The following is a 27,530-nucleotide window of genomic DNA, read 5'->3' as shown; positions in this document are numbered from 1 at the left end:
GTGGAAAGGCAGTGGAATGCTGCGGCAGTGTAATGGGCATCGCACTGAAGTCGCATAGCCAGAGGTCGCCCGTTATTTGAATCGTTTCTTCCATTCTTAAAATCTCCCCACCTTTTTCTACCCAGACATATAAATGGGCACATCACAGTAAGCCTATCGGCAGGTCGCGTGCGGTGAGGTGAAGTGTGGGTACCTATTCCAAGACTTCTGGCCAGCGGTGGAAGTGTAAGCCTAAACATGTTCGAGTGAGGGCCCTCTCGTGAAGAGCCTGCTTGCCAGCAGTAACGTGAACAAGCACTTTCGAGACTGCACCTTTAACTTTCCACTCGGCCACTGCACCGCTTTCTGGGAGCGTTTGCGTGGCCTATGGACGTTCAAGTCGTGCTGTGTGGACGATGAGCTCCTCGTGTGAAGGTAATCTCATTCACAAGTTCACACCAATATCAGTTTGCGATTTTTAAGGTGCCTTTTGGAAGATACGAACCCGTGCACAGTATATGCCACGAGATAAACGTGTCCTTGTCGACGAGGATTGAGAGTCAACAATTTCTGACATCAGCCGCGCTTTGTATGACATCGCAACGACCACCAGAGTGTTGTTGTAACACCCTCCATTGTAACTGCACAAGCATTGCTGGAGGACTAATTGCGAGATATTCCTGCGGTGATCTAACATCAGTCTCGCATTGCAAATACTGCATTGGACAGTATAGACACAGCGAATGCAATGTATTATTATTACTACGACTAAACTCTCTCTTAAAACTATTTTTTTTATTTTTGCCAGGTAAGACCCACTGAGCTATATAGCTATTTTGCAGAAGCAACCTGGATACAAATGATAACCCAATGAAATGATAACTAAATGTAAGCCTAAGTGTTAAACCAATACAAATTGCTTGCCATGTGGAAATGTATAGCAGGCAAATACTATGAACGCATGCTGATTCTAAATGTGGAGGGAAAAACTGAAGGAAAAGGAGAAAATTGTAAATAATAAGTAAATAGTTGGTACCTCAGATTTCCCACACCTCCAATTAGCACGGTTGGTTACGTACGGTGCGAAAGAAGTTCAACATACACACAACGAGCCTAAACCATCACGCAAACTCCGGTCAGCATCGCAGCGGATTTTGGCTTGCTATCGAACAAAGACGGTCACCGCATCGCGCGCTTTCAGACGCGCTGCTGCGGCCGTCTGGAACGCTCTTGCTTCTGATTCACTGAAACTAAGAACTTTTAAATTATCTACATTAAAATTTTATTTATTTAGAACTGCGTGTTGTGTTTAGCTCGTTGTCCTTCCCCCGGACTCCCGATGAGCACGGTTGGCTACGTACGATGCGAAGTAAGTTCAACATACATGCGTGCATATATTGCATCGGGATCCGTTCCCCAGCTCGTGGATAAACACCCTGCCTTTGCGAGCACACGGTGCCAAGTTAGGTTGTCCACTGCTCGCCATTCATCTTTGGCAATCGCAGAGATTCACATCTACCGGTAAGCAAACCAATGGCATAGAACAAGCTGAGACGCGTGAGTGAGATGGTTCGTGCAAGCGCTGACTGGCCCAAGCTATCGCCACACTAGCCGGCCCGATAACACAGCACCACAGGATATATATACAGTATGTTGAACTTATTTAGCACCGTATGTTTCCATCCGTGCTAGTCTGAGGTGCGGTGGTATTGACAACAAACTAAACATAAAAAAGCACATTAAAAATAAAATTAGTTTTCAATCTGGACGATTTAAAAGTGCACAGCTCCAGCGGTGTCCTAATGTCGCAACGGAGGAGCGTTCCAGACGGCACACGGGAGCAGCGCATCTGAAAGCGCGCGCGCGCGCGATGCAGTGGCCCGGCTTTGTTGGACGATTAAGACACGTGAGTGCAGCTGCCCGCGAGTGCCGCAGCCACCCCATGTGCCCCACGCACCTCCAATTAGCACGGTTGACTTCGCGCGATGAGCAATGAGTTGCGGCGCCCCTCCTCGTCACTGCCGCGGGCGTTGTTCCTCTTGGCCAGTACGCCGCACCAGACTTCGCTGTGCCCTGGCCCGCGAGGCTCAAGGGTAAGCAGTCAGGGGCCATCCGTTTAGTGCGCACGCAAAGTAGTAAGGGGCCATCCGTTTAGTGCGCACGCAAAAAAATCTGTCGAAACTTGACCCCTCCCCTCCTCCCCTGTTGGCACGCGGACTTATTACACCCCCCCCACCACCTGCGTACGTACGCCTGACGCAACCCCCCCACCCCCCTATCCTATAGAACGGCCAATATTTCATCCACGCAGAAACGATCAAGGATTAATAATATTAACGTGTTTAAGCAAACAGATAGTCCACCGCCGGACTAACTCATTTTAAGGCAAATTATTTTCGAGGCTTCACCCGCCCCCCACGTTTCCTATGCGTACGTACAATGTCAGTAGACCCCACATACGCAAGCTACGCATTTGGGTTACCCCCCCCCTCCATGCGTACGTACTAAATGTATGGCCCCTAAGTTGGTTCCCCGTGCCCAAGTTACGATGTGGTGTTAGTGGTGGCTAGCGGGTGAGAAACGACAGCAGCATTCACAACCTCCTTTTTGTCGAGCTGCGGCCGCCTCTCAAATGTACAAACATAAAAGTTTGCATCAAATCAACGCGCCACACTACAATTATTGTTGTTTGTGTTTAGACGAGGGGGGTTGGAAACCTGCTGCTCCCAAGACGCACATGCGCGGCTCTTCACTGACTGCTTCGTGACTTAATGCATTTATTTACATGCACCGCGGCTCTTAAAAATATTGAGTTTGTACCGAATTCGAAACAAACATTGCCCTTTCTCGTTGAGCGTTACCGACCATTGACTTAGACCAAGTGCAAGATGCTCGAAGATGTTTTCATCAGTGGTCGTGTGCAGTATGCATGCAACTAGTCAATCGCTGCTGTGTAATTTAACGATTTTTTTTCCATTATCTAGGGGTCATGTTTCAGTTGAATCAATTATTTTGAATAACACCGAACCTACAATGCAACGCTGAATCTCATTATGCGTCCTGTAATGAGCAGTTGAGTGGGCTTCAATCACTTTCTGCTACGGTGGCTGTACAGCGAGGTTTTCGAAGCTATTAAAGAATAAGCTTGCCCGGCTCCCGTTGATTTGTGTGAAAGAGTGCAGTCGAACTCGTGACAGCACGCGTCTCGAAGAGATGGCGCGTGTGTAGGGAAAACATTATCCCCGTAACACTCATGCCTCGTCCATGTATGTACGATGTTGAACTCCTTTCGCACCGTACGTTGTCAACCGTGCTAAGCGGAGGTGCGGGGGAAAGACAGCAAACTAAACACAAAAAGCAGTTCTAAAGAAATTAGTTTTTTTTAATCTAGACTTAAAAGTGCATAGCTCCAGTGACTTCCCAATATCGGAAGAGCGTTCCAGACGGCCGCAGAAGCAGCATCTGAAAGCGCGCGATGCAGTGACCCGTCTTTGTTCGATGGTTAAAACGTGAGTACAGCTGCCTGCAAGTGCTGCTGTCACCCATGCCCCCGCATCTCCAATAAGCACGGTTGACTTTGTACGAGGCGAAATAAGTTCAACAAACATATGACGCGAGTCCCGATGTCACTACACATAGGCATATATATCCACACCCCTGTGAACGCATTCTCCTTTGCCTCCCGCAATGAAGAAGTCCACAACCTCCTTCCGCCATCCGCAAATAACTAATCAGCAACACTTTATTAACTCCCTTCCGTCATTTCTACTCCAGTTCCTTCCACTACTCTAAAACAAATACTCAAGTGTCTAAAAAAATCGAATGTTGTCCTCGAAGAGCTGCCAATGAATAAACAGTTAATGTTCTACAATTTCTTGCTGGTCATTTTTTTTATCTTAAAATGTCGGTCACGCTTTACATTGCTACGATTTAATGAAGGTATTTTTTTTACGTAAGTGTTGCCATTTAATGTACATCCTCATGAAATGTGTTTTGAGGTGTATTTATACTGTAGTTGCATTAGCCAAACAGGTTTTAAGCAGAAATTCAAAACTTTATGCACATGAAATCTGTTGAACATCACACACGCTCTATTCGGGAGTAGTGATCTTATTGTTATCAATTAAAAACGCATTTCTTTAGTACTGCGTTTAGTTTAGTTTGTCCTTCCCCTGCACCTCCGATGAGTACGCTGCCCAAGAAGTTCAACATGCATACATACAATCGTTCCATTACATCAAAGAAAGCGTTTGGAAATGCATTTAAGTGCGCGTTCACAGTGATATTATGTAAAATGTACGCGTGCTATTCCATGTGCTGCATAAGGAACAAAATAACAAGGTGCTTCCTGAAACACGAAAGGTTTGTCTCCTATTTTTATTTCCATTTAACAAATTAAACTTACAAAAAATGAGTGAGCTACAGTTAATGCTCAACAAACACATTTATTTCTAAGTTGTGTGATCACTGGCTTATATAGCCCCTCGGTCAAGGCGCTGTATATATTAAAATAAGACGCGTATAATTTAGCGTAGGCCAATGCAATCTTAAACAGAGCAACAGAGTCACACAGGTATCGCATTATTTCAACAAAATAAACGTAAGAACACTCTCGTTAGGCTAAAGATTAAATTTTATTTACGAACAATATAGCTTTAAAACGATCCACTATGTGTTTATAATCTTAGTGCATTTGTCTCGCTACAGTGAAGTCTGGAACATTCTCGTCTCTCCTGCTTCTTTGGTGAACCTCCATTCACTTTCCTCGTCGAAAAAAACAACAAATGTAAAATAACTTGTTTTAAAATAATTTATCGTATTAGAAGCAGCAACAAGTGACACTACTACATGTACATACAGAATGTACAGCAATACTAGTGGCAGACTAACACAATGATAGCGTAGAGGAAAACAAACTTTAGTCATCCGCCAACATTTTCGTGTACATTCTGTTGCTCGAACACCTTTACAAAAATATTTATTTTCTCCAAAAAACATTTTAAGACAAAACAGCCTCGCCTAAATGTAGGCAAAAAATGGCAAATTTTGAACAAAATATATACACTTAGCTCTCACGTTTCTCGGGCCAAGCCAAATTAACGTTCCGTTTGTTGGAGTGCCAGACCCTGTCTGAAAATGTTATGCCGTTTGGTAAAGTTTGCATCTGTTGTAATGGGGTTTTTTTTGCATATGAAAATTACACAAAACAAATTCTAAATCGTTTGCAGAATTATACACGAGGCAAAAGCAAATTGCTTGTAATCATGTAATTGAATTGTTGTACACTGTTGTTTTAAGAGCCTTACAACAGCACAATAGCTACTGACAGCCAAATGACTTTATTACGACTCATCCCAGGCCTATGTTGGCCAACATATAGCTAGCTATGCCACTATCATCATTCATCACAGGCTTATATTGGCCATTTATACATAGTTTGAGTGTTTTGTATATGTGAATGCATTGCCAAATCGTTACGTTAGTAACGTGCAAACAATGTGGCATTTTTTTTTACACAGTACAGGCTACATACTTATTTTAGTCATATTAACAATGTTATGATTGCTCTCTATTCATACCATTACTATACTGTGAATTTATTGTTTATATAAAGTTATATTAACAGGTATCCTAATTTTTTCTTCATGAGGATTGATGAAAACTTATGTGATTGTTCAGAAATGGACAATATTTAACACCGTTATGATTATATTTTTAATGTAAATTGTGACGGAAAAACTTAACTTGTTAAAGCTCAGACCTGCGCACAAAACCTAATTCTGTTAAACATGATCAAGAGTGGATATTACCCAAACATTGAAACCTAATGTGGAAAGGCCCTATACAGAAAGCAACAATCCAAGCGTCTAAGGTAGTGCAAGTTATAAAGCACGGAAAACCACGCAAAACACTATCGTGATTATCATTAAAGCGAAGTACTGATCCTATGTTAGTATGTACCTTTATTATATACTTAAATAGTTTAACAATAACATTGCTTTTATAACGTTTAGACCACACAGTTGAAGCTACATGGGTTTTTGTGACTAAAGTCGCATTGCTGGACCCCCCCCGTAGCATCCACAGACCGTAAACCAACACTGCCAATATTACAAAGCTCCATGAATTGACCGCTGTTAATTTGAGATGCGCTTTCAACTTGAACAGAACCAAATTATATACCACAACCTTTTTTTTAATCCAAGCGATTCAAACAACTTTAATTTGTAATGACTCTTTCTTTACACATGCAACTTGACAATTTGTCCTGGTCTGGGAATATCTATATTTGCACCACCGTGACAAAAAAATATAGCAAACTGTACTATTCACGTCAACACTGCCCATGAAGTTTTGTAAGCATTAAGGTCCATATGCAGAAACAACTTTGTACATAGTTGATTTTGTTAACCAGTGTTCAGCAACTCTCACTGCACCACATTTAAAGGTTAATGCACTGCATTCTGGAACGCAATACTTGGTGACAGACAACGTAGATGAAAGTGTGTGTGTGTGATCTTCCATAATTAAAATGTACTTCAGTATTAAATAGATGTTCATAAATGTGTTTAGTCATGTATATTTTTCGTTCGTGTGTTACACATTTTTTTCATTTTAATTCACCTTCAGAGTCCACATTTTAGGCACATTGTAGGTCTGACTCCATCCACATTTCTCTTACAATAATCATTTAAAACTTGCTAATACCCACTGTAACCACCTTCATTTCAAAACACTCACTTTAAGTAATGCCCATATGAGCATTCTTTCCAAAACGTGATTTCTAAAACATAACCATGGTAATGCAGGTCGATGCAGCTTTGCAGGCATTTTTCTAATTGTCTCACAAAAACAAGTGACCTTGTGGATTTGGGTAGAAAACAATGGACTTTGTAAACAAAATTGTTCATTGAGCCTCCAGAAAGTCAAGTTTTACTTTCATCAGACAGAATTAGACTTTGTTTATACTGGAGGAATCTGATGAGCTATGAAGCTGTTTTTCACAGATGTCCAGTAGGGGTGGGTAAGAACGTTCATAGCAGCTATGAAGACAGTGGGGAACTTAAAAATAAAGAATCCATGGAAAACACAAACTGCGGAGGCTCGCACTGGGAAAGAGGTTACTCATCTCCGAGCCTCACTCAATATCGTCCTCGGAGGCCGGGCTGCTCGGAGTGCCAATGCTGGATAGGCTTTGCTGCTGCTGCTGTTGCTGCTGCTGCTGCTGCTGCATGTTGTGCAGAGCTGCAGCGGCGAGCGCAGGTGGCAGACCCGAGTAGAGCAGCGGGAACGGCATCTTGTCCAGGAGTGGCGCAAAGCCGTGCGTGGCCTTGCCTTCCACCACGGGCCCGTACGCGGCTGCGGCCGCGGCCGCCGCCGCCGCGGCCGCCGCCGCCGGGTGCACCAGGTAGAAGGGCACGATAAAGGGCTGGCTCGGCCCGTTCGTAGCCAGTTCCGACGCACAACCTGCTCCCCGCTCGCCGCCCAGCGGTGCCGTTGCGTCCGCCCGACGACACTGGGGCTCCACCTTGAGGCACCGCTTCTTGGATCGGCGGTCGGGCGCGCGCTCGGCCGCCCGTTCGCGCTTCACCCTCGCCCCCTCCCGGCAGCCGCCCCCGCCGGCGCACCGGGCGCCACCATCCCCGCCGTAGCCGCTGTCGCCGTCCGTGTCGCTGGTCGACGACGCCCGCGCCGCGTCGCCAGCCACATCCGCCGCCCCCGTGCCGCCAGAAGCGGCGCCACCTCCGAGGGCGCCCCTTCGGATGACGGGAACGCAGTGCGGCCCTCCAGCTCCCCCTCTGCCGCCGCCGCCGCCGTCTTCTTCTTCTTCTTCGGCGGCGGCAGCAGCGGCGGTACAGGAGCGAGGGTCGACGGAGAGAGGAGACGCGACGCTGTCAGGAAGGCCCAGCGTGACAGCCCTCTGCAGGTGGCTGAGGAGGCCGGGGCTGCTGGCTTCGCACGCACCCCACCTCTCCTGGCGCGCCAGGTATGCGAGGACCTCGCGCGCACACGCGTGGTAGCCCAGCCGGAAAGCCTGCAGCCCAGTCTGGTCGTCGACTTCCGGCTGCTCTCCTGAACCAAGCAGTACAGCAGACATGATGTGAAGTCTATTGTGCATACACCCTTAATAGTATCCCCTCATATGAAGGCACTCTGGTTTTCTCCCTCGTGCTACTCCTTGATGTAATTTGGTTAAATATCCCCAATGCAGCATCCACGTGAAAGAAGAATATTGAGACCAAGTGAGGCTGCCTTAGACGAACAAATTACAGTGGTATATTTTGTTCCATTGTTAAGGGTGCCGAAATAATCTAAATTATTATTCCTTTATGTATTGCCCACCCACATTCACATGTGTGGTTGTGCGCAGTCTAAATCCATGTTGCTTCATTCCTTTATCCCAAATTCACTCAATTCTAAGAAGAAATGAAAAAAAACAAATTCTGTTCCACATTTTTAACCAAAAACGGATCCTCTTGTATCAGTTTCAAAACTATATTTCCTTATCTGATAGGAATCAATAATAAAACGGAGACATTTACTCTGAAACTAAAAATTGACGAAGTGCACCCTAGGCAAGTTCAATTCCACATTACAATAAAAAATAAGATGACAACAGAGTACATGGAATTGCAGATCACTTACATGTACCAACGTAATCAAAAATGTATGTTAAGATTCCAGGAATTTGTAAGAATACAAATCGGAATACAAAAATTATATTCTACCTCTATATGTGTGTTTATTTTAAAATGAAACTAAAGTTAAGTTGTACAGTGTCAATGAACATAGCATTACTAGCTTAAGTTGTAAAGTCAAGTTTAGGCATTCTGGTTTTAAGGAATGCAATTTGATTGCCATAGAATTGGCTGTGAAAAAAATGCTCTCGTTTTTTTCCTTTCTATAGTCTACAACTGTGGTGGTGCAATTCTGTTCTGCCACACACCTTTCTGCAGTACATTAAGCCGCTCTTGCTGTTGCTGGGTCAGAGAAGTCAGTGTTTTCACGTGTTTCAATGTCAGTTCCAGCACCACAGCCTTCTCCAGATGACCCAGGGTCTACACTCACACGTAAACATGTATTCACACGCATTATTACATGTGCAAATGTGCAGAATGCTAAACGAGTGCAAGCAGACATGTGAATGAAGGTGACAATGACTTTAAAATTGAGGTTTTTTTGTTTTATTCAGGAAATAATATCTTGACATGGGTTAATGGTTGCACTGATTGGTTGATTAAATGTTGCTTTAATTTAGATTGTGTTTTCTAGACCTGATGGCAAGGTGCATAGGCTGTTGGTTGTTGAATAATAATAGTGAAGATCAATCTATGCAACTGTTTGCACAATATGATCCGGAAAAAAAGGGATCTAATGAAGAAAGCCCAACACAATTTGAGTATCTATTAAAAAATGATTTTTAATACGTACCATCTAGTGTCTTTCACAATTCAGAATTAGTTCTCTCACTTTTAAAATCCTTTTCCTACAGCTGACTGTTGTCGTCTTATCTACTGCACTGTGTACTGTATATTTAATATATCGGGTATTGCCAGGCAGCCAGACAGGAATCCAGAGAGAAAACTTTTATCGTCATATATATTTGATATGACGCGTAGGGTTTGAAAGACGAATGATATATTTTGCCTGTGAGCACAAATATCCTTAAATGCAGTACTAAATACCCAGTCTTCTAAGACTGTTTTGCATTGTGTACCATGGAGTGACGCACAATGAACCTTTTGCAAGTTTGCAAATTTAGTTCCAAACGCTTGCATTAATTAGTTGACACACCTGACTGGAACAAAGGGTCTAATGTTTAATAGAAATGCATTTAAATTCCATGGAAGTCACATCAGACCGCACTATACAGAACCACATTGAGCTATGAGGTAATTGTAAGTGCCATATAGAAATTTGTGGAAGTACCAGTCCCTTTTGACCAGTGAGTTGTTTACGTGGCCAACAGACCAGTGTGTAGGGCTTAGATGTATGACTGAAATGAATCATCGTTTTACTTCGATAAAGTACTCCATTACAAAACTGTCAAATAAGTTTGATTTAAGTGCAGAGAAATAACTTCAGCCCTGGCTACAGTACAATAAGTATATTCCGCGGTGGACTACCAATCTTATGTAAACAAGTTTGAGTGCATGGTTACTCTTGTGTTGTGCATGATAAATGATTGCTGCTTTGTTATGACAAAGCAGTCAATGGATCACGTTAACCTCAAACATTAATCACTGGCTAAGAACTAGGATACATATTGAGGCAGAAATATGTAATGCCTTTACTTGTGCGCTTCCAGATTTGACTCGGTGACACGTTTATAAACACGTACTTGGGTTTCTGGATAATTAAACGTCAGGAAAATGTATCACTTTTAAATGTAATCTGCCTTGGCTTATACGACACGTGCTTATGAAGAAAACGTCTTTAAAACATGTTGTCCTTGTGCACTATGTCTGCCTATCAACATCGCATTGTAACCCATTACGGGTTTGCATTGCAGCACGCTGGAAATAGTTTCAGCACTCCTAGTTGAAGTGTTTGATGGTGTAATCTCATAGTAGAGGTTAAAAAGACAAAGAACTACACCATAACACATGCATTACATGTAATACAAGAGGAACAGTTGAAACTTAAATTAATCCATTAATAACTGATATATGCATATTCTTGGTTCTTTCGGTAAAGTGACGTTGAAGGGAATATACAAAATATATGCATGTTCATTATTTTATCCATTATACCGAGACATTTTTTAAAGACCTTGAGACACTTCGTGCATAATTTCCAACTTTTAATAAGACCGTGACCTGCCCTTTAGGCAATTATAAAATTAGCTGTCTGTGTAAAATGCCTCATGCATAACTAAGTCTTTTACTGTGTGTTTTATGCCTTGCTGATACAAATATTCTACAATCTACAGCAATGCCAAGAAAAATAAGGTAATATTTCAAGACAGCATAATTACTTTCAAAACTGTAATGCAAGCAAATAAAAAAAAATCAGAGGGCAAAAAAGAACACTTTCCATATTTTGAGAGAGAAAAAAATGTGCATGCTTTTAAAATAAGTATTAATTTGTTCTCCTCCTCCACATGAGGTGCAAAAACCTGCACCAGCTGTGCTTTCCCAATGAGGTAGAGTGGGAGGGAGGGAGGGATGGAGGGAGAGAAAGTAGGAGGGAGGTAGTGTGGCACAGTGGTTGTTGGGAAACGTGCCATTGCTAGGAAACGGTGGCACTGGTGGGATTTTGAGTCGACAGCAGAGTGGAGAACAAGGGATGTCAGGGAGCCGCGACTGCACTCAAGACAATTTTCATTATGCGAAAGCCACTTCTCGCCTGCTTTATAATAGATGTGCTTTCAAGCAGGTGGCTGGCATTTACAATAATAATCTGAAATTGATGTCCATTATAGAGATGTCCTTTTTATGCGAGAAACTCCATCGAAGGTGAATTTTATGGTTCATTTCAATACATCATTAACTCACGTGGAGTCAAATACTACATTTATATCTCCAATAATGCTTCTAATTACAAATATTATTATATAAGTGTCTGAGTTGAATTTGTATTGACTTCTGTTCTGCATTTGTGTTTTTGCTATATGTATATACTGCTGCCTATATAAAATTACAACATTTTAATAGACTGTTCTTTTTAATAAAATTCCCAATCATGTTTCAACAGTTTGACTGATAAAAAAATATATATATACTATATAAAACAAACATCATACAATTTCCTTCTCCTTGCATGCACTGCAAATCCAAAAGTAAGTAAGTGTCATGTTTGATTGAACAAAAATAATCGCATGCAAGTTTCCAAAACCATAACTGTAATGAACAAGTATTTTAAGCAATGGAAAGTAAACATACAAACCTCAGCAAAATCCAATCAATACAAGCTCATATTATACTCTGACATATAAATAGTATTACGTGAGACACAGGTTGAAGTAATATTAAACACAGAATTTGTGCAGGACCTACTGATAGTTTGAGATGTTCAGGTAGCAAATCTTTGAGCTGTGCGATGCACTCATTAATGCGATCCCTCCTTTTCTTCTCTATGAGTCTATGTGGTAGCTTGTATGCCTCCTGAAAACAAACAAATCACAAAACATGAATTTGACATGTATAACAATAAAAGTGAACTTTGTAGATACTTCAGCTGTAAATGTTAAGAAAATAAATGCTGCTATTGGGTTTAGTTAAGAATACTCAAAGACATCTTTAAAGACGAGGGAGAGTTCTAAACTTCCTTTTATATTGAAAACAGCTTAGAATGAGTTCTTACTGAATTTTATCTTTCAAGGTTATGTCTATCTTTTTGGGTTGCAGGAATAGGCCATAGACTGTTTAATCACAGTACAAGGGGTGGCCAAATTTATTGACAATACAGGCCACATATCAACAACATCATATAGCCAAGAGCCATGGACGCCAACCACTAAAGAAACTGTTAAAATTCAAAAAAGTATGAAAAATCAAGTGCTCTTGCAGAGCGTGTTTAAATAACACGGTTGGCTACGTATGGCGCGAAAGAAGTTCAACATACAGAGATACAATTAAGGGCACATTTTCTGAGCAGGTCATGCGGGGTGGTCATGCGGCCGATTCTCTCATGGTTTTGAATTTCTGAATATATACGGGAGCAGTGTACTCGTGTTTGGTTCTGCTGCCAGGGGCGAGTGCCCCTGGGCAACTCCTAATTCCATAGGTTGTTCCTGTTTCTACAAAAATAAAGGTACATTAAGAAGTTTAAAATAAGCTGTGGTATCTACCAAGCCACAATTTAATTGCCCGGAAATTGAATGCAGCTCGTGAGCCGTAATTTGGCCACCCACTAATATTGTACGAAGTAGTATTCTCTACTGCGTTATCAAAATGGTGCCATGCATTCCACAAGCACAGTTATGAAGCTGTTTGAATAGAACATGTTAAAACTTGTCTGGAAATATATGCTTGGATATATTTGTTTGACGTACGTTATTTTGTAAAATGTAACTACATGTTTTAGTTTAGCCATGAGGGCTTTTGGAGACAGTGCGTGTAGTTTTGCTATTCCTCCGTTGAAGGAGCGCAGGATAACAGTGGTTTACTAAAAGATCCATAGTTTGGGTTGCATGGCCACAATCGCACTGTGCTTTGTCTCTGATTTCCATTTATTAAAATTTGCACATTGGCCTGTTGATGTTCTGATGTGGTTGTCCAAGCCAGGATATGCGATGTACGAGTCTCAAATGAGGTGTTTATTCTGAACATCCGCATTCATCCTACATAGACAGTAAAATATGTCCAGGGTGTAGCAGTAACCATTTTGAAAATTGCTCAATCAATGTAATTACTTAAAACATTTTAACCCAATGAAAGTACATGGTCATCGCCCTGGACGTCTCAATGAAATGTGTAATAATTAAGTGCCACGATGACTGTAAAAGTATGTGTCTCACTTTGTAAATGACAGTAGCCTAATAGCCCCTCGTGCTTGCCAACTCCCCAGATTTAGTGGACAGCTTACGGGGCTTTAAATTGACGGGCATCTGACCCCCTAGGCAAGGGAAAATTTATTTAGTTTTTTGCTAATGGCACCCTCGATAATCCATGGGTGTTTGTGCCAAAGGAAAACCAAAAGATTACAGAGCACTGTCCCCCCCGTACATGTGTCAAATGGAATAAAGCGCTAAACGAGCACATGTCACACTCGTCGCTGCAATGGAGGGGAACGCTCTCGGTGTACGCAAGTGGTTTGCTTGCAAGTCGACGCCAGTCCACCGTTATACACAACCGGTTTGAGCCTTGTAAAAGAATGTAACGTAAGCAAGTCATTTTGCAATTCGACATTTAATTTAGGAGGAAAGTGTCATTATTCCGAGCCGTTAAGTTCTCGTTACTGAGTTGTTGTTTGTGTACAAATACGGAGTTTCTGGGCCACTTGTTTCACAGGCACTTTTGGTTAAAAAAAATTTTTAAGACGAGGGATGGGAGCACATATTTTACCACTAAAATGTATGTTTCAAGCAGAAATTGTTCAAATAAATTAATTTATTCTCAAATCATTAACTTTTTCTCTATCATACCTTTGCATTAATTCACAAAATGTAGATTTCATTATTCACCAATACATCATAAAAACTCTTGTCCAATATTTACTGTAAAAAAATAGGGGATGGGTGAAATGATATTTTCATCAAAATTATATTCTAGTCAGTTCCAGTATTTGAATATAAAAGTAATTCCTAACGGTCTATCTGAAAATTATTTTCAGTAAATGTAAAAAGATTACTGCTGTGTCAAATGCGTTTTGAAGAATATTAAGAAAAAGCTAATCTCATATATGTTCACGTTTGTAATACATTTGCAGCTATTTGTTTTTACAAGAATGTCTTTCAACAACACAAGTGGTCTGGATGAGCCTCATGATTGTGTGCTAATTTTTCAATGGCCACACACCTGCTGTTTTAAATGAGAAACATCTTTCTCACCTGCATAGTTGCTCTTACATTATAAATGTGTTTTCCTAACTATGGTGGGACGAAAAACCCAGGCGACCATAAATTAGCCTGTTATTGTGCATAACTTCAGTATGCACTGACAAATCTACCAAACGTTAATTTGCAAATAAATGCTTCTTCTGCAATGTCAAATTCCACAGTACTACTTCTGCTTTTGCCTATGACCAAAGCACCCATAATGTCAAACGATCATCAGATCTTGAAAGCTAAGCAGATATCACACTGTTTTTGATGGGCAAAGACCATGCATAACACCGGTAGTTACAGGCCGAGGGGGATACTTTGTGGGCAGCAGAGGGCAGTGCAGAGATAGCAATTGTTGTACTGTATTCCCATGTCTATGCTCCACATCATCATAAACCCGCTTAGACCAGTGTAGTGAAATATAGTCAACCCCCACGACCCGTCCAATGTGGGGAGGATTGATAAACAGGGTAGATTCATGTCCATATACTGTAGTCTTGTTTTTCAGATTTCTAGTGATCCATAATTCTATAATATGAAAAATTTGTTCTGGTTAGAGGTTGATTATTTAATTTCAGGGTATTGGTTTGAGTCACAGTCAAGGTCACCACTCTTTTTTTTAAATGCCACACAAGGTTAATTGCGACCTTTATGTCTGTAGGATATAATAGATCAGTTGCTAAAACATAAAGCGGCACAGCTAATGGGGAAAGAGTTTAAATCTTTGCTAGGGTCGACTGAGGCCATAGTATATCATATCCCTCTGAGACTTAACGTGATTGTTTAATCACGAGATTTGTCTTCCACCATTGGAAACCACCACGAATACCGGCTCAAGACTTCTCAACGTTTACAACGCACAGAGGAGGCCCGCAAAATTATGCCCAAGCATTATCCAGGCTCAATCCAATAATTATCCGGGCTCAAAATCTGCTTAGCTTCCGAGATATCTGAGACCGGGTGAATTGCGGGATATGTTCATCCACAGCGGTAAGCAAATTCAGAATCAGAATATTTATTTAAACTGGAGGAATCCGATGAGCTATAAAGCGGTAAGCAAATTCAGAATCAGATTATTAATTTAAACTGGCGGAATCCGATGAGCTATAAAGCGGTAAGCAAATTCAGAATCAGATTATTAATTTAAACCGGAGGAATCCGATGAGCTATAAAGCTCTTGTTTCACAGATGTCCATTCGGTGGCGGGTAAGAACGTTACAACAAACTCATACAATCCATTCCTTTCCTGTTTGTGTCCATCTCTCTATAAATGCTACCAAACAATCCCCAAAGCATATCTCTTCATATTGGGCACCAAAGCGTGACAGCTGAGAGCCCTATGACTTACGAACACTTATTGTAATGCTTACGTGGGGCAATACAACAACAAAACGTGCTCAAATGTATGAGCATTGCGTTTTATAATTTGCTATTCATTCAATGAGATGTATGCAAATCGCCCTCCACCCAAGGTTTCCCTTGCAGTGGGTTCTCTCACCCAAAGTTAAATGTATTTTTTTTTAAATCAAGGTGTTCCATAATGAAAGGTCATTGCCCCGAAACGTCGCCGAGTCGATACGTGTTGAGTTGTTTATTGAAATTGTGCATCGCTGCCAAACGCAGTCGCATCATCGCCACAGATGCATTAACTTAATGGAAGTTCAGATATGTTCAAATGTATTATTTTAATTGTTGCAAACTAATTTTGTTGTAAATAAGGGAGGTCAAAAGTTTTGTAAATGTCTAATTAAATATTTTTTTTCCAAAACATACAATTACAGCGATGACGTGCCATGTACATACAAAACGACACATTACACATATGAAAGAAGTATTTTATATTTTACAAATGAATTATTAATACACTATTGAAAATAAACATCAGCCAAATACGCAATTTCATTCGCTTGTGTGAAAGGGTACAGTCTGGCAATTGACATCAGTAAAGCGTGCATATTTGTGGTTATATTGCTTGCTTATTTATAATTAGCACAGTACATACTTTAAGGTATTTAACTTAAAAAATAAGTAACGTTAAAAGAGGCTCACTTTGGGGTCGTCTCTCCGAAACGCGCGGCCGCCTTTGAGCACGTACAGCGGCGGGAACTCCACGCTGCATTAAACAGACAAACAACTTACGGTTCAACAACAACAACAACATAAACAACAACAACAACGTCGTTGAGTTATTAACGAAACAACACCGGACCACTCGCTGCTGCAACCCACCTCCTCAAGTCGTGCAGTTCCAGCTCGTCCCCCTTCACGGAATTAAAATTCGGAACGCGGTGATCCATGTTCAACATTTTTTTTTTTTCGCGCGGTCGAATTGCGAGTTGAATTCTGAGGGAAAGTGATTTGCTCTCCTATAATATAATCTATTTTAGATATAAATCGTACATGAATTGGGGGGGGGGGGGGCTCCCCCCGCTATTTGTTTTGCGCGGGAAAGCGAAGAGGCGCGAACGCTGCTGCTGCTGCTACTGCTGCTGCTGCTACCTCGGCTCGTCGCACGCCACTCTCGCTCCTCCCGTGTCGTCTCGCGCGCCGCACGGGGAGGTGGGGGGCGGGTAAAGAGGGGGAGGGTAAAGAGGGGTGGGGGGGGGGCGTCCCCCCCCCCCCACCCGTCGTTACCCCCCCCCCCACCCGTCTTTACTTCCCACCCCTCTTTACCCCCCCCCCACCCATCTTTACACCGTCACGTGACCGTCCGCGCGCGCCATGTGTGCGACCAGACGAGACGCCCGCAACACGTGACCCCCCCCCCGACTCCCCCCCCCGACTCCCCCCCCCCCCCCGGCTCGCCCCCCTTTCCGCCCACGACCGCAGCCCCCCCCCTCATCACACCCCAACCCCCGCCCGCTACCCCCCCCCGTTGCCCTCAATCAACACAGCTAGCCCCGCCCCCTCACGGTGGGCGAGCCCCGCCCCTCAGCTCACGTGCCCTGAACGTGCGGCGCCTCGCGTGCAGGCGGGTGACAGTTAAATGATTATTTAGCTGCTTTCTCTCGTTTTAAAGAGGCACTGCATAACGTTTCCACATCGCACTACACGTACGTGTACGTAACAATTGCACAATTACATAACATGACCATGAAAACAAAAAAAGGCGGTTCAGTTTTGAGTATTATTGGGGGGGGGGGGGGGGGGGGGGGGTTTGTTCTTTAAACCATGGCTGCTGAACTCGGTTCCAAAACGTTAAGCGGCCAGCAACAAACAGCACTTTTCAAGTTGTATTCGTCAATTCCAAAGTGATTTTTCCCGCTCACTCGAGCACTGAGGTGGTGCCCCATCTCCCCGTTCCTACGGTGGGGACGAGTACATTTCATAAGCAAACTAAAATGTTGACTTCATCACAAAGTGGTGTTTGATCGACAATCGGAGAAATGATTGCCTCAGTTAACCTCCCCCCCGCGCCCGACCGGGAATTTAACTCAAAACCTTCCACGAGTGGGGATTTTTTTTGTTCTAAATCTATCAATAAGCCACCTGGCCGGTTATAGATAAGCGTTAAAGCTTTCTTGAATTCAGCAAGGTTACTGTAAGAACTTGGGCAAAGGACTCTCAAGTTGAGCAGAGCGAACGAAGGAACAGCAGAAAGAGAAAGTGTTGTGGCCTGGAGTGTGATGAACGGGTGGTGCCGGGTGGGAATGAGTTGTGGCCTGAGTTATGGGAGCGGTGGTGTAGTGGTTAGCGCGCCGCGCTACGAACCCTGGCGACCCGAGTTCGTGCCCTGCTCACGGCCAACACCAGCGACGATTATCTGAAATGGTCCTGGGCCTCCCTTACTCAGCCTCAAATAAGTAACTGGTGCGGTATTCTTAGCTCTTTCGGTAAAGTCACGTTGAAGGGAAACATACATTATTTATGCAAACCGACACACCTGATGACGACCGTTTGTGTTATGGTCGAAACGTCGTGAGAATTTTTTATTGTTTTATATATATTTTATTATTTTATTGTTTCCCTTCAACGTGACTTTACCGAAAGAGCTAAGAATATGAATTACTGCAGTCACGAAAGCTTTAAATCAAAATTTAACTGGTGCGGTGTTTAAAAACATCTCCACTGGGGAGACAAAGGCGTTCCGGCGTAGTGCTGGGAACCCACCCCCTCGTGTACCGTGCCAGGCTTCATAGGCGCTCGCTAACAGCACTTTCCCCAACAGCTTGTTAAGCCCATACGGAAAATCTTTATGTTTTGTGGCTTGCAGTGTGTTGGTGGTGGTTGAACACAGTGCGGATGAGACGACACAGTCTGGTAGACGAAACCCTCCACATGGGTGGAGGAATTAATGAGTAAAGTTCCAAAACTACAAATGGAAAATAATGTGCCAAAACCATCAGCCATGGTTAATCCACTGCTGAATGAAGACCTCCCAAAGTCACCGCATGTGTAATTCTGCGACGTAATAATCCACCGAGCACCTGAAAACGAGCTGATTTCATCACTCCATCTTCTCGGTGGACGTCCTATACACAGTACAGTACTCTATTACATCGTTAATACACAACGTGTGTTCTTCAATACCCCCATAGCAGGTCTTGATGCAGCAGAGCCACAATTACGTATATGAATATGTGGAGAACCGCGGTGATGTCTCAGGCTAATGGACCAATAAGATTCGCGGGGTTTTAAGGAAGAATTTAATAATGCTGATACACTCTGACAGCCAGACGAACGCAAACTAACAAGACAACTGACACTATACATGTTGTAATCCAAGAAGATGCATTAAAACACACATTCAAATAACAGGCGGTCAAAATCGAGTAAGCTGGGAGGTGGATAATAAATACAATATTTCACCCAGAGATGTCCATTGAGTCTCAAGACCCTTTTGTAAGGGTCCTGTGTTGGGTGGTTTGGCCAAAAATATATTGACAAATGTGTGACTTGATGTGGCAGGAAATCAGACTATTATTATTATTATGAGCACTATATATCTATATGATTCACCTTAAATCTCAATGCCATGAGATATCAGAAGCTATACAAGGCTTGTAAGCAGATCGCTACCATATAAGCATAAACGTGGCGATTATCATGGCAACATCAATAGCAGAACTGACCGCAGTTGGGGTGGGAGAGAGGGATTTTTTAAAATAATAATAAAAAGATCCATGTGAATGTCAAAGATAAAAAAATCAAACCACAAAAAAAACTCATTGAAACTGCCCCTTTAAAGGCGCACGTGAGCTCACGATAGCCATGCCTCGTACGGGGCGCGTCTGCATGCGTTGGCCCAATCGTGATTACAAAAGGGAAGCCAAATCTAGATTCGCAGCACGTGGGGAGCCAGTGGAGCAGAAATAAACTGGCCCTAAATAAACATCCCACAGACTCGTCCAGAAAACTCCCCCTTGGAAGGAGACACGAAGCCACCCCACAACGTTGGCGACAGCGTCTGACGTACTCTCGCGTGTGCCTGCGTGTGTGTGCGTGTGTGTGTGCCTGCGTGTGTGTGTGCGTGTGTGTGTACCTGCGTGTGTGTGCGTGTGTGTGTGCCTGCGTGCGTGTGTGTGCCTGCGTGCGTGTGTATGTGCCTGCGTGCGTGTGTGTGTGCCTGCGTGCGCGTGTGTGTGCCTGCGTGCGTGTGTGTGTGTGCCTGCGTGCGCGTGTGTGTGCCTGCGTGCGTGTGTGTGCCTGCGTGCGTGTGTGTGCCTGCGTGCGTGTGTGTGTGTCTGCGTGCGTGTGTGTGTGTGCCTGCGTGCGTGTGTGTGTGCCTGCGTGCGCGTGTGTGTGCCTGCGTGCGTGCGTGCGGTTTGCCCTGCGTGCGTAAAAGCGTGCGGTGGTCACGGCGGTCAGCGCCGCGCTGCGTTTACGAACCCGACGACGCGAGTTCGATTCCCGCTCACGGCCCACGCCGGTGACGATTTACCTGAACCGGTATTGGGTCTCCTCCCCGAGGTCGATTCAGCCTCAAATGAGTACCTGTTGCGGCGTGTAAAACATCGCCGCTGGCAACTCACCCCTTCGTGTACCGTGCCGGCCTTCATCGGTGCCTGCTAAGAGCACTTGCTATACAGGGGTGTTTGTAACATCTGAATACTGAGAGATTCATTATCCTCTCAAGCGATCACTTTTAGGCTAATCAGTGTTAATTGTAAGACATGAAACGGAAGGAAGCAATGGCTAGGGGCCACATTTCCCCACTACTCCAATCGCTCCGCTAACTCTCGATCGAATCACGTATCAACTTGAAGATCGCACTCGCCATTTTAATGACCGTACCCTTGCCTATCTGCCATCTAGGGTTTGCTACCTGCCGAGATTTGACCCGGTACAGTGCAGGAATTGGCATCTGTGTTCAGGTGGCAGGAATAGATTTGTACGGAGTTGTGGTCGCGGTATAGTGTTGGACTACATTACAGTAAAATGGGCAGGCGTGACTGAGACATATGACCGGGTTTGGTCTAAAATGGAAAAGTTGATCACCTTTCTCACACCTCTCTTATCACTCTGATATACTCCCCTCCACACACTCTCCGATCTCTCCCCTCCCATCTCACTCGACTCCCCTTCACGCACTCTCTCCTTACCTCTCTCCTCTCATCTCACTCAACTCCCCCTGCACGCCCTCTCCTCCCCCTCGCTCTCCTCTCATCTCACTATACGGTACTTGCTTCCACTCACCCAAGGACACCGAGTCTTTGTGTCCAAGTTGACAGTCAACTTTCAGTCTGTCTGGGAGGCTTCTCAATCTGCTCTGCTGCCCACATATCTTTGAACAACCCCCCCTCCACCCAAGCCGCCCATGCTATCGACTCACTGGCCCTGTTGAAGCTCAGCCTCAAGAACTGCCTCTGTCTATGACTGACCACCTCTGTCTCTCTCCCTCTCCTGTGTGTGTGTCTGTGTATAGCATTTTGAGATGCGGTCGGATTTAAAAGCTTTAGTTGCATTGGGATCTGACGGACGGCGTTTTTGCGGAGTGGCACATCTGCCAGTGACTCAATTCTCAGCAGCAGCAGCAGGAGGAAGAGATGCTTTCTGTGTGCCTGCTGGCCCCTCGCTAGAGGGTTTTTTTTTCGCAATGATCCACCGCGTGCTGACAATCGTACAAGGCGAGAGTCGCTTACGTCGTTTCATTTATTTTTGCCACCAATTCGAGTTGTTTCGTGTGCGGTGTAATACTGGTGGCTCAGCGTGAAGGTTGTGAGTTCAAATCGTGGCCATGGCGTGGCCTAGCCCCTCGTCCCTCCCTGGGCTGAGATAAATTAGTACCGCTTTGTGAGAAAGATCAACAGTCACTCATGCAGTCACGAAAGCTTTAATACTTTAAGATCAACAGTGGTTGTCCTATTTAAAGACTCGCCCCTTGCCATAGGAATGTCGAATTTCTCACCGCGGACTCGGGGCTGTACACAGGAGATGAGCACGGTAGCGAGATGTTAACTACCTCGCCTGGTTTGCAGGAGGTCGTGGGTTCGAGCCCGACACTGGCGCATGTATATTTGGAGTTTGCATGTCTCCCCTCTCCCCGTGGTCGCTTGGATTTTGTCCGGGACCTCTGGTTTTTCTCTCCACATTTAGAATCAACAAGCTTTTAGAGTATTTGGCTGCTATACATTTCCACATGATAAGCCCACTTCGTTGCGCTATCATTTGTGATCGCCAGGTCGCTTCTGAATAAGAGATACATATCTCAGTGGGGCTTACTTGGTAAAATTTAAAAAAATTTGTTGTAGTTTAGTCATTGCTCATTTTTAACTATAAATCTCTGAGCACGCTCTCTGGCATGCTTTAAAGCCTGGAGTGGAGTGAGTGCCAATGTGGAATGGGACTACATGGAGACTACAACGATGTTGATATTCAATGCGCAGTACATCCACCGTGTACTTTCGCCTGCGAACTATTCCCTACTCAATTAAACCACCCAGATAAAGCGATGTAAAAAAAAACACGAAATTAATAGTCCTGCCAAAGTAATTTACATAATGTACATTTAATTAACTTTTTTTCAATTACAGTAATTAATATCTGCAGTGCATTTTTTACATACTCAACTATAACTCGATGTGTTTTACGATGTTATGACCATATGCATTACAAATACACCAACACAAAAAACACGCATTCTCGTATGATGTACGTATTCACTGTTAGTATGTGTACACATATATACTTTGAAGAGTGGTGGTGCAGTGGTTACCGCACTGCATTACGAAATCACCTGCGTTCAATTGCAACCATGGCCACGAGTAATTAATAGCCCAACCTGTCCATAGCCTCTACTAGATCCACTCAGACTTAAATGAGTTCTTATATGTATGTATGTTGAACTGCTAATCGGAGGTGCGGGGGAAGGACAGCAAAGCAGTGTGTCATCGTCGTCAGCAATGGGAAGACAAAGGCGGTTGGGTCAGGTGCTGGCCACATACCACACGTGTCGTTCTAGGCTTAATAAGTGAACAAAAATAACAACACAAAAAAACTCAACACACTTTGTTACCAACGCTGTGGCATTCAACAAGAAAAGCAAGTATATGGAGCGACGTTTCAGGCAATGGCCCTTCTTCTGAGCACATAGAGATGCCAGAGGGAGATCGTAGAGAGGTCGTGTTATTGTAAAGTCATCGTGGCACCTCCAATGAGCACGGTTGGCGACGTACGGTGCGAAAGAAGTTCAACATACATACATGCGTGGCAGTGCTATTGACGAATGTAGTCGCTTGATTATGTTACGTGTGTTTCTGCACCGTTGTGAATGTAGTATCACCAAATATTTCGTATGACTATTCGGTGCGATCTTTATCTAAATATAAATGTTCATATGCGGTAAAGTTCTGCAATTTGGTATTGAGTGGTGGCACAGTGGTCGGCCCGCCTTGCTTTGAGCCCGGCGAATGCAATTCCATTTCTCGATCACGGCCACCATCAGTGGCGAGTGATATTGGATCTGATCTACCCCCCCCCCCACCCCTGGCCCACTCGCCTTCCTCTTCACCAACCCACACTGACCAGCGTGGTGAAGTATGGTCAAACAACACCGATGACTGACAGCTTTGTAGAAGCCCTCGTCCAGCAGTGGATTGACAAATGGGTGTGGTTTATTTATTCGTTTGCACTGCAATTACACGGTTATGTAAACGATAATTGGTGACTGCTCTGAGGTTGATGCAAGGGGCAAAATATGATGTCTGTTGCGGGGTGTCAGGTTTCACCTCGAGCTTAAAGGGTTTAATATGAAGCCTCCACCCCCTAGACATTAACATGGTTATACTGGACACAAACACACACTTGATTCTTCATCATCATCATCAGTAGCAGCTACAAGATTTCACCGTTCAGTTCTTAAAATGTGTGTGTCTATCCCTTTGATTATGACTCCCAAATTCGCACACAATGCAACGTTGGTTACTTGACCTGACCTGAAGAGCGGGCAAATATGTTTATTGGAGAGAACCCCCAGAGGCTGGAGGCTGCCACTGCCTCACTGCCGTCTGCGAGTCTCAACTCAAGCGACGTGGAGTGAATACCATACACAGAGTGCGGAGCAGTCCGTGTTTGTACAAGCCGACTGGAGAGTGGTAGAAGGGGCGGGATTGCAAAATGCCATTCATCATCCATCCACGGTGGTGGCAAAAAACGGGGCCGGCGATCATGGGACACGGACACGGTTAAGTGAGAGACGGTGGGTTACTGAAAGAGAAAATATATTTAAGGTGCATCAAATATAATCGGTAATTGCACGCGGCGGCATCACGTGCGCTCAGCCATGAAACAAAACACGAAGACGGAGATCCCCAGTATAGCCTTAACAGGTTGTTGGGGGCAAATGTTAGCCAGCACCTATTAAGGACGGCACGGCACACGAGGGGTGGGTGGCCAGCAACACGCCCGACCGCCTTAGTCTCCCCGGTTGTGATATTTTGACACACCCCACCAGGTACTCATTTGAGGCTGAGTCAACCCAGGGGAGGCCCAAGACCGGTTCAGATAAATATCGTCACCGGTGTTGGCCGTGAGCGTGAATTGAACTCGGCTCGCCGGGTTTGTAGTGCAGCGCGCTAACCGTTACACCACCGCTCCCCATAGTTTAGGTGCATAAAATATAATCGGTAATTACACGGAGCGGCATCACGTGCGCTGAGCCATGACACAAAACACACGCAGACACAGAACACCCCCTCCCCCCCCAACACAACGTTGTTTTTGTTGGCAGCGAAAAATAAAAAAAAAAGATTGTCAGAAGGTTTCTGCACATGTGATGTGCATAACGGCTCAGTGTTGCCGACGGCTGGAGTCAAGTGACTCTGACAGCGCCGGTCGAACGCTCCCTCCTCGTCTCTCGCGAGTGCTGAGATGTTAACTACCTCGCCTGGTATGCAGGAGGTCGTGGGTTCGATCCCGACACTGGCGCATATGTATATTTGGAGTTTGCATGTCTCCTCTGTCCCCGTGGTCGCTTGGATTTTTCTCCGGGTCCTAAGGTTTTTCTCTCCACATTTAGAATCAACAAGCGTTTAGAGTATTTGGCTGCTAGACATTTCCACATGATAAGCCCACTTCGTTGCGCTATCATTTATGATCGCCAGGTCGCTTCTGAATAAGAGATATCTCAGTGGGGCTTACTTGGTAAAATTCTAAATGGTTTTGTTTTAGTTTAGTCATTGCTCATTTTTATCTATAAATCTCTGAGCACGCTCTCTGGCATGCTTTAAAGCCTGGAGTGGAGTGAGTGCCAATGTGGAATGGGACTACATGGAGGCTACAACAATGCTTATATTCAATGCGCAGTACGTCCACCGTGTACTTTCGCCTCCGAGCTATTCCCTACTCGATTAAGTATGAAACCACCCAGATAAAGCGATGTAAAAAAATCAATAGGCCTGTCCAAGTGATTTGCATAACGTGCATTTAATTGTATATTTGGATTTTGCGTGTTTTCCATCGAGATTTTCCCACGGTTCTTCCCTCGACGTGCGTTTCGAGTATTTTACCGCAATGCGTTTACACGTGATGGTAAACCACGTCGTTGAGCTATCATTTGTGGCCAGGTCGCGTCTGATAAAAAATAAGCTATTTAGCTCAGTGGGTCTTACCTGGTAAAAATAAAAATAAAGTTGAGTTTTAGTGTAGTTTTAGTTCGGCACCACACAGAGAGCGACACTCACGCAATTTAATTGCTGCGAATGCACCATGCGATTTGACTCTGTACAGGCAGACCTCGCTTAGCGCTCAGGATGCGTTCTTGGCTGCGTTCGACCTAGGGGAGGCCCAAGGACCGGTTCAGATATGGGTCAGACATTTGTGAAGATGTGTGACGGGGGGTGGGGGGGGAGGTTGAGAAATGTGACGTCACATAAAAATGCGCAACTTTAAATAAATATAGAATTGTTATAACAACACTAATTGTTATAACAACACTCCTACAACATCAGAGTGCAGCGCCACATTAACTACGCACTACAATGACAATAGCTTAAAGCGATTTAAAGCATTTTGATTTAAAGCTTTCGTGACTGCAGGGATTCATATTCTTGGTTCTTTCGGTAAAGTCACGTAAAAGGGAAACAATAAAATAATACAAATATAAAATAATAAAATTATCACGACGTTTCGACTGCAACACAAGCAATCATCTGAATAACTGCCAAATCGCTCTCCGTGGTGCTAACGTTAAAAAAACTACACTTAAAAAAATATTGCTGTGGTTTGAACACCTGATGATGATTGCTTGTGTTGCAGTCGAAACGTCGTGAGAATTTTATTGTTTTATATTTTTATTATTTTATTGTTTCCATTCTACGTGACTTTACCGAAAGAACCAAGAATATGATTTAAAGCACGTCTTATTTTCAAAATGGAAATGTGGTTTGGGGGGGGGGGGCAGACCTTTTTGACGTCATATTTGAGGGGGGGTCTGACTTTTTGTGACGCCGTGTGACGTAGGGGGGGGGTCAAAAATCGTCCCAAATCGCGTGACGTCATTTATGGACGGCCCCATATTTGTCACCGGTGTCGGTCGTGAACTCGGGTCGCCGAGTTCGTAGTGCAGCGCGCTAACTGCTACACTGCCGCCATACGCACGCGATGCCACACTCGATACATCAATAAGCCCGTGTTAGAAAGTAAATCACAGAGTCTCTAGGGCAGTGGTTCTCAATCGGGGGTACGCGGAACCCTTCGGGGAACACGTGGGGGGCAATGTCCCTGGGGGGGCTACATGAGATGATTTATAAAACTCGTGAAATTATACCATACGTGAGAGTCCATTTGGTGAATAATGGCGCGCGTGAATCTGTCGCTGTAAAATAACTACGATAACATTTGTATCCGTATGGTTCACATAGAATAACGTAAAAGAGCTGCATCAACGCATTGATCGTAAACAATGCGGTCGCCAAGGGCAACCAGCGAGCTCGAACAAATGACGTCACGCATGGACTATTTTTTGTCCGTAATTCGCTTGCAGTGACTTGCACGTTAGGGATACCTCGCAACAAAAAAAAACAAAACGGACAATCGGTTAAAATATCGATGTTCGCGAAATTAACACGTTCACTTCTCAGGACGGTGTTGGGTCACGAAAGTTCACGCGACGACATCGAGGAGGGAACAACTTTGGGCGTGAAATGCGAGGCTCGGCGATGCGAAGCGACGTCAACCCCGACGCGCGAAAGAAGGCCGTGAAGGTTTTCAATCGGCGTCCGACTGACAAGCGTGCTTTTTTTTTTGTTTGTTGCGAGGGCGCGTCAGAAACCGTGGCGCTGGGAAATGATGGAATGGAGCGAAAGCTGACGAGAGTCGCCAGGCACCATGGGGGATGATTGATGACGACGATGACGACCGCCGGGATAAGTCAGCGGGTCCGCAACCACGATAACAAGAAAGAGTCATTTAGAATTCGCTAAACAACAACACCCCCCACCACCACCACCACCGCCACCTTAATGCTTCAAGAGCGGCAATGCAATGTGATGAATACGAAACGTCGCGAAGCAGTCCCTTAAAGAGCCGCATGCTGCCGACCCCCTGGTCAAGGGGAATGGGGGTTAATCAAAAACAACAACAACAAAACAACCCCTTAGCTATGAAAAAAATAAGAATAAGTTTT

At 44.2% G+C, this 27,530-nt stretch overlaps 1 protein-coding gene across 1 annotated transcript; it reads right to left on the bottom strand.

Annotated features, from left to right (window-relative positions):
* Positions 1-4,341: 4,341 nt before the first annotated feature.
* LOC116952226 (class E basic helix-loop-helix protein 41-like) lies at positions 4,342-17,054 on the bottom strand. The gene is made up of 5 exons (XM_032971386.2): positions 16,697-17,054; positions 16,517-16,580; positions 11,979-12,086; positions 8,927-9,038; positions 4,342-8,052 (listed from the first exon to the last, which is right to left on the bottom strand). Exons 1-5 carry the CDS (start codon positions 16,771-16,773, stop codon positions 7,118-7,120), a joined length of 1,296 nt encoding a protein of 431 aa, XP_032827277.2. The 5' UTR covers positions 16,774-17,054; the 3' UTR covers positions 4,342-7,117.
* Between the last annotated feature and the right edge of the window lie 10,476 nt (positions 17,055-27,530).

Source organism: Petromyzon marinus, chromosome 46 (genome assembly GCF_048934315.1).
Source record: "Petromyzon marinus isolate PM22_M1 ecotype Great Lakes invasive population chromosome 46, UKy_Petmar_22M1.pri1.0, whole genome shotgun sequence".
In the NCBI taxonomy this organism is placed as follows: Eukaryota; Metazoa; Chordata; class Hyperoartia; order Petromyzontiformes; family Petromyzontidae; genus Petromyzon; species Petromyzon marinus.
Note: the sequence above shows the minus strand (reverse complement) of the source record. Positions and strands in the feature narration are given on the sequence as shown.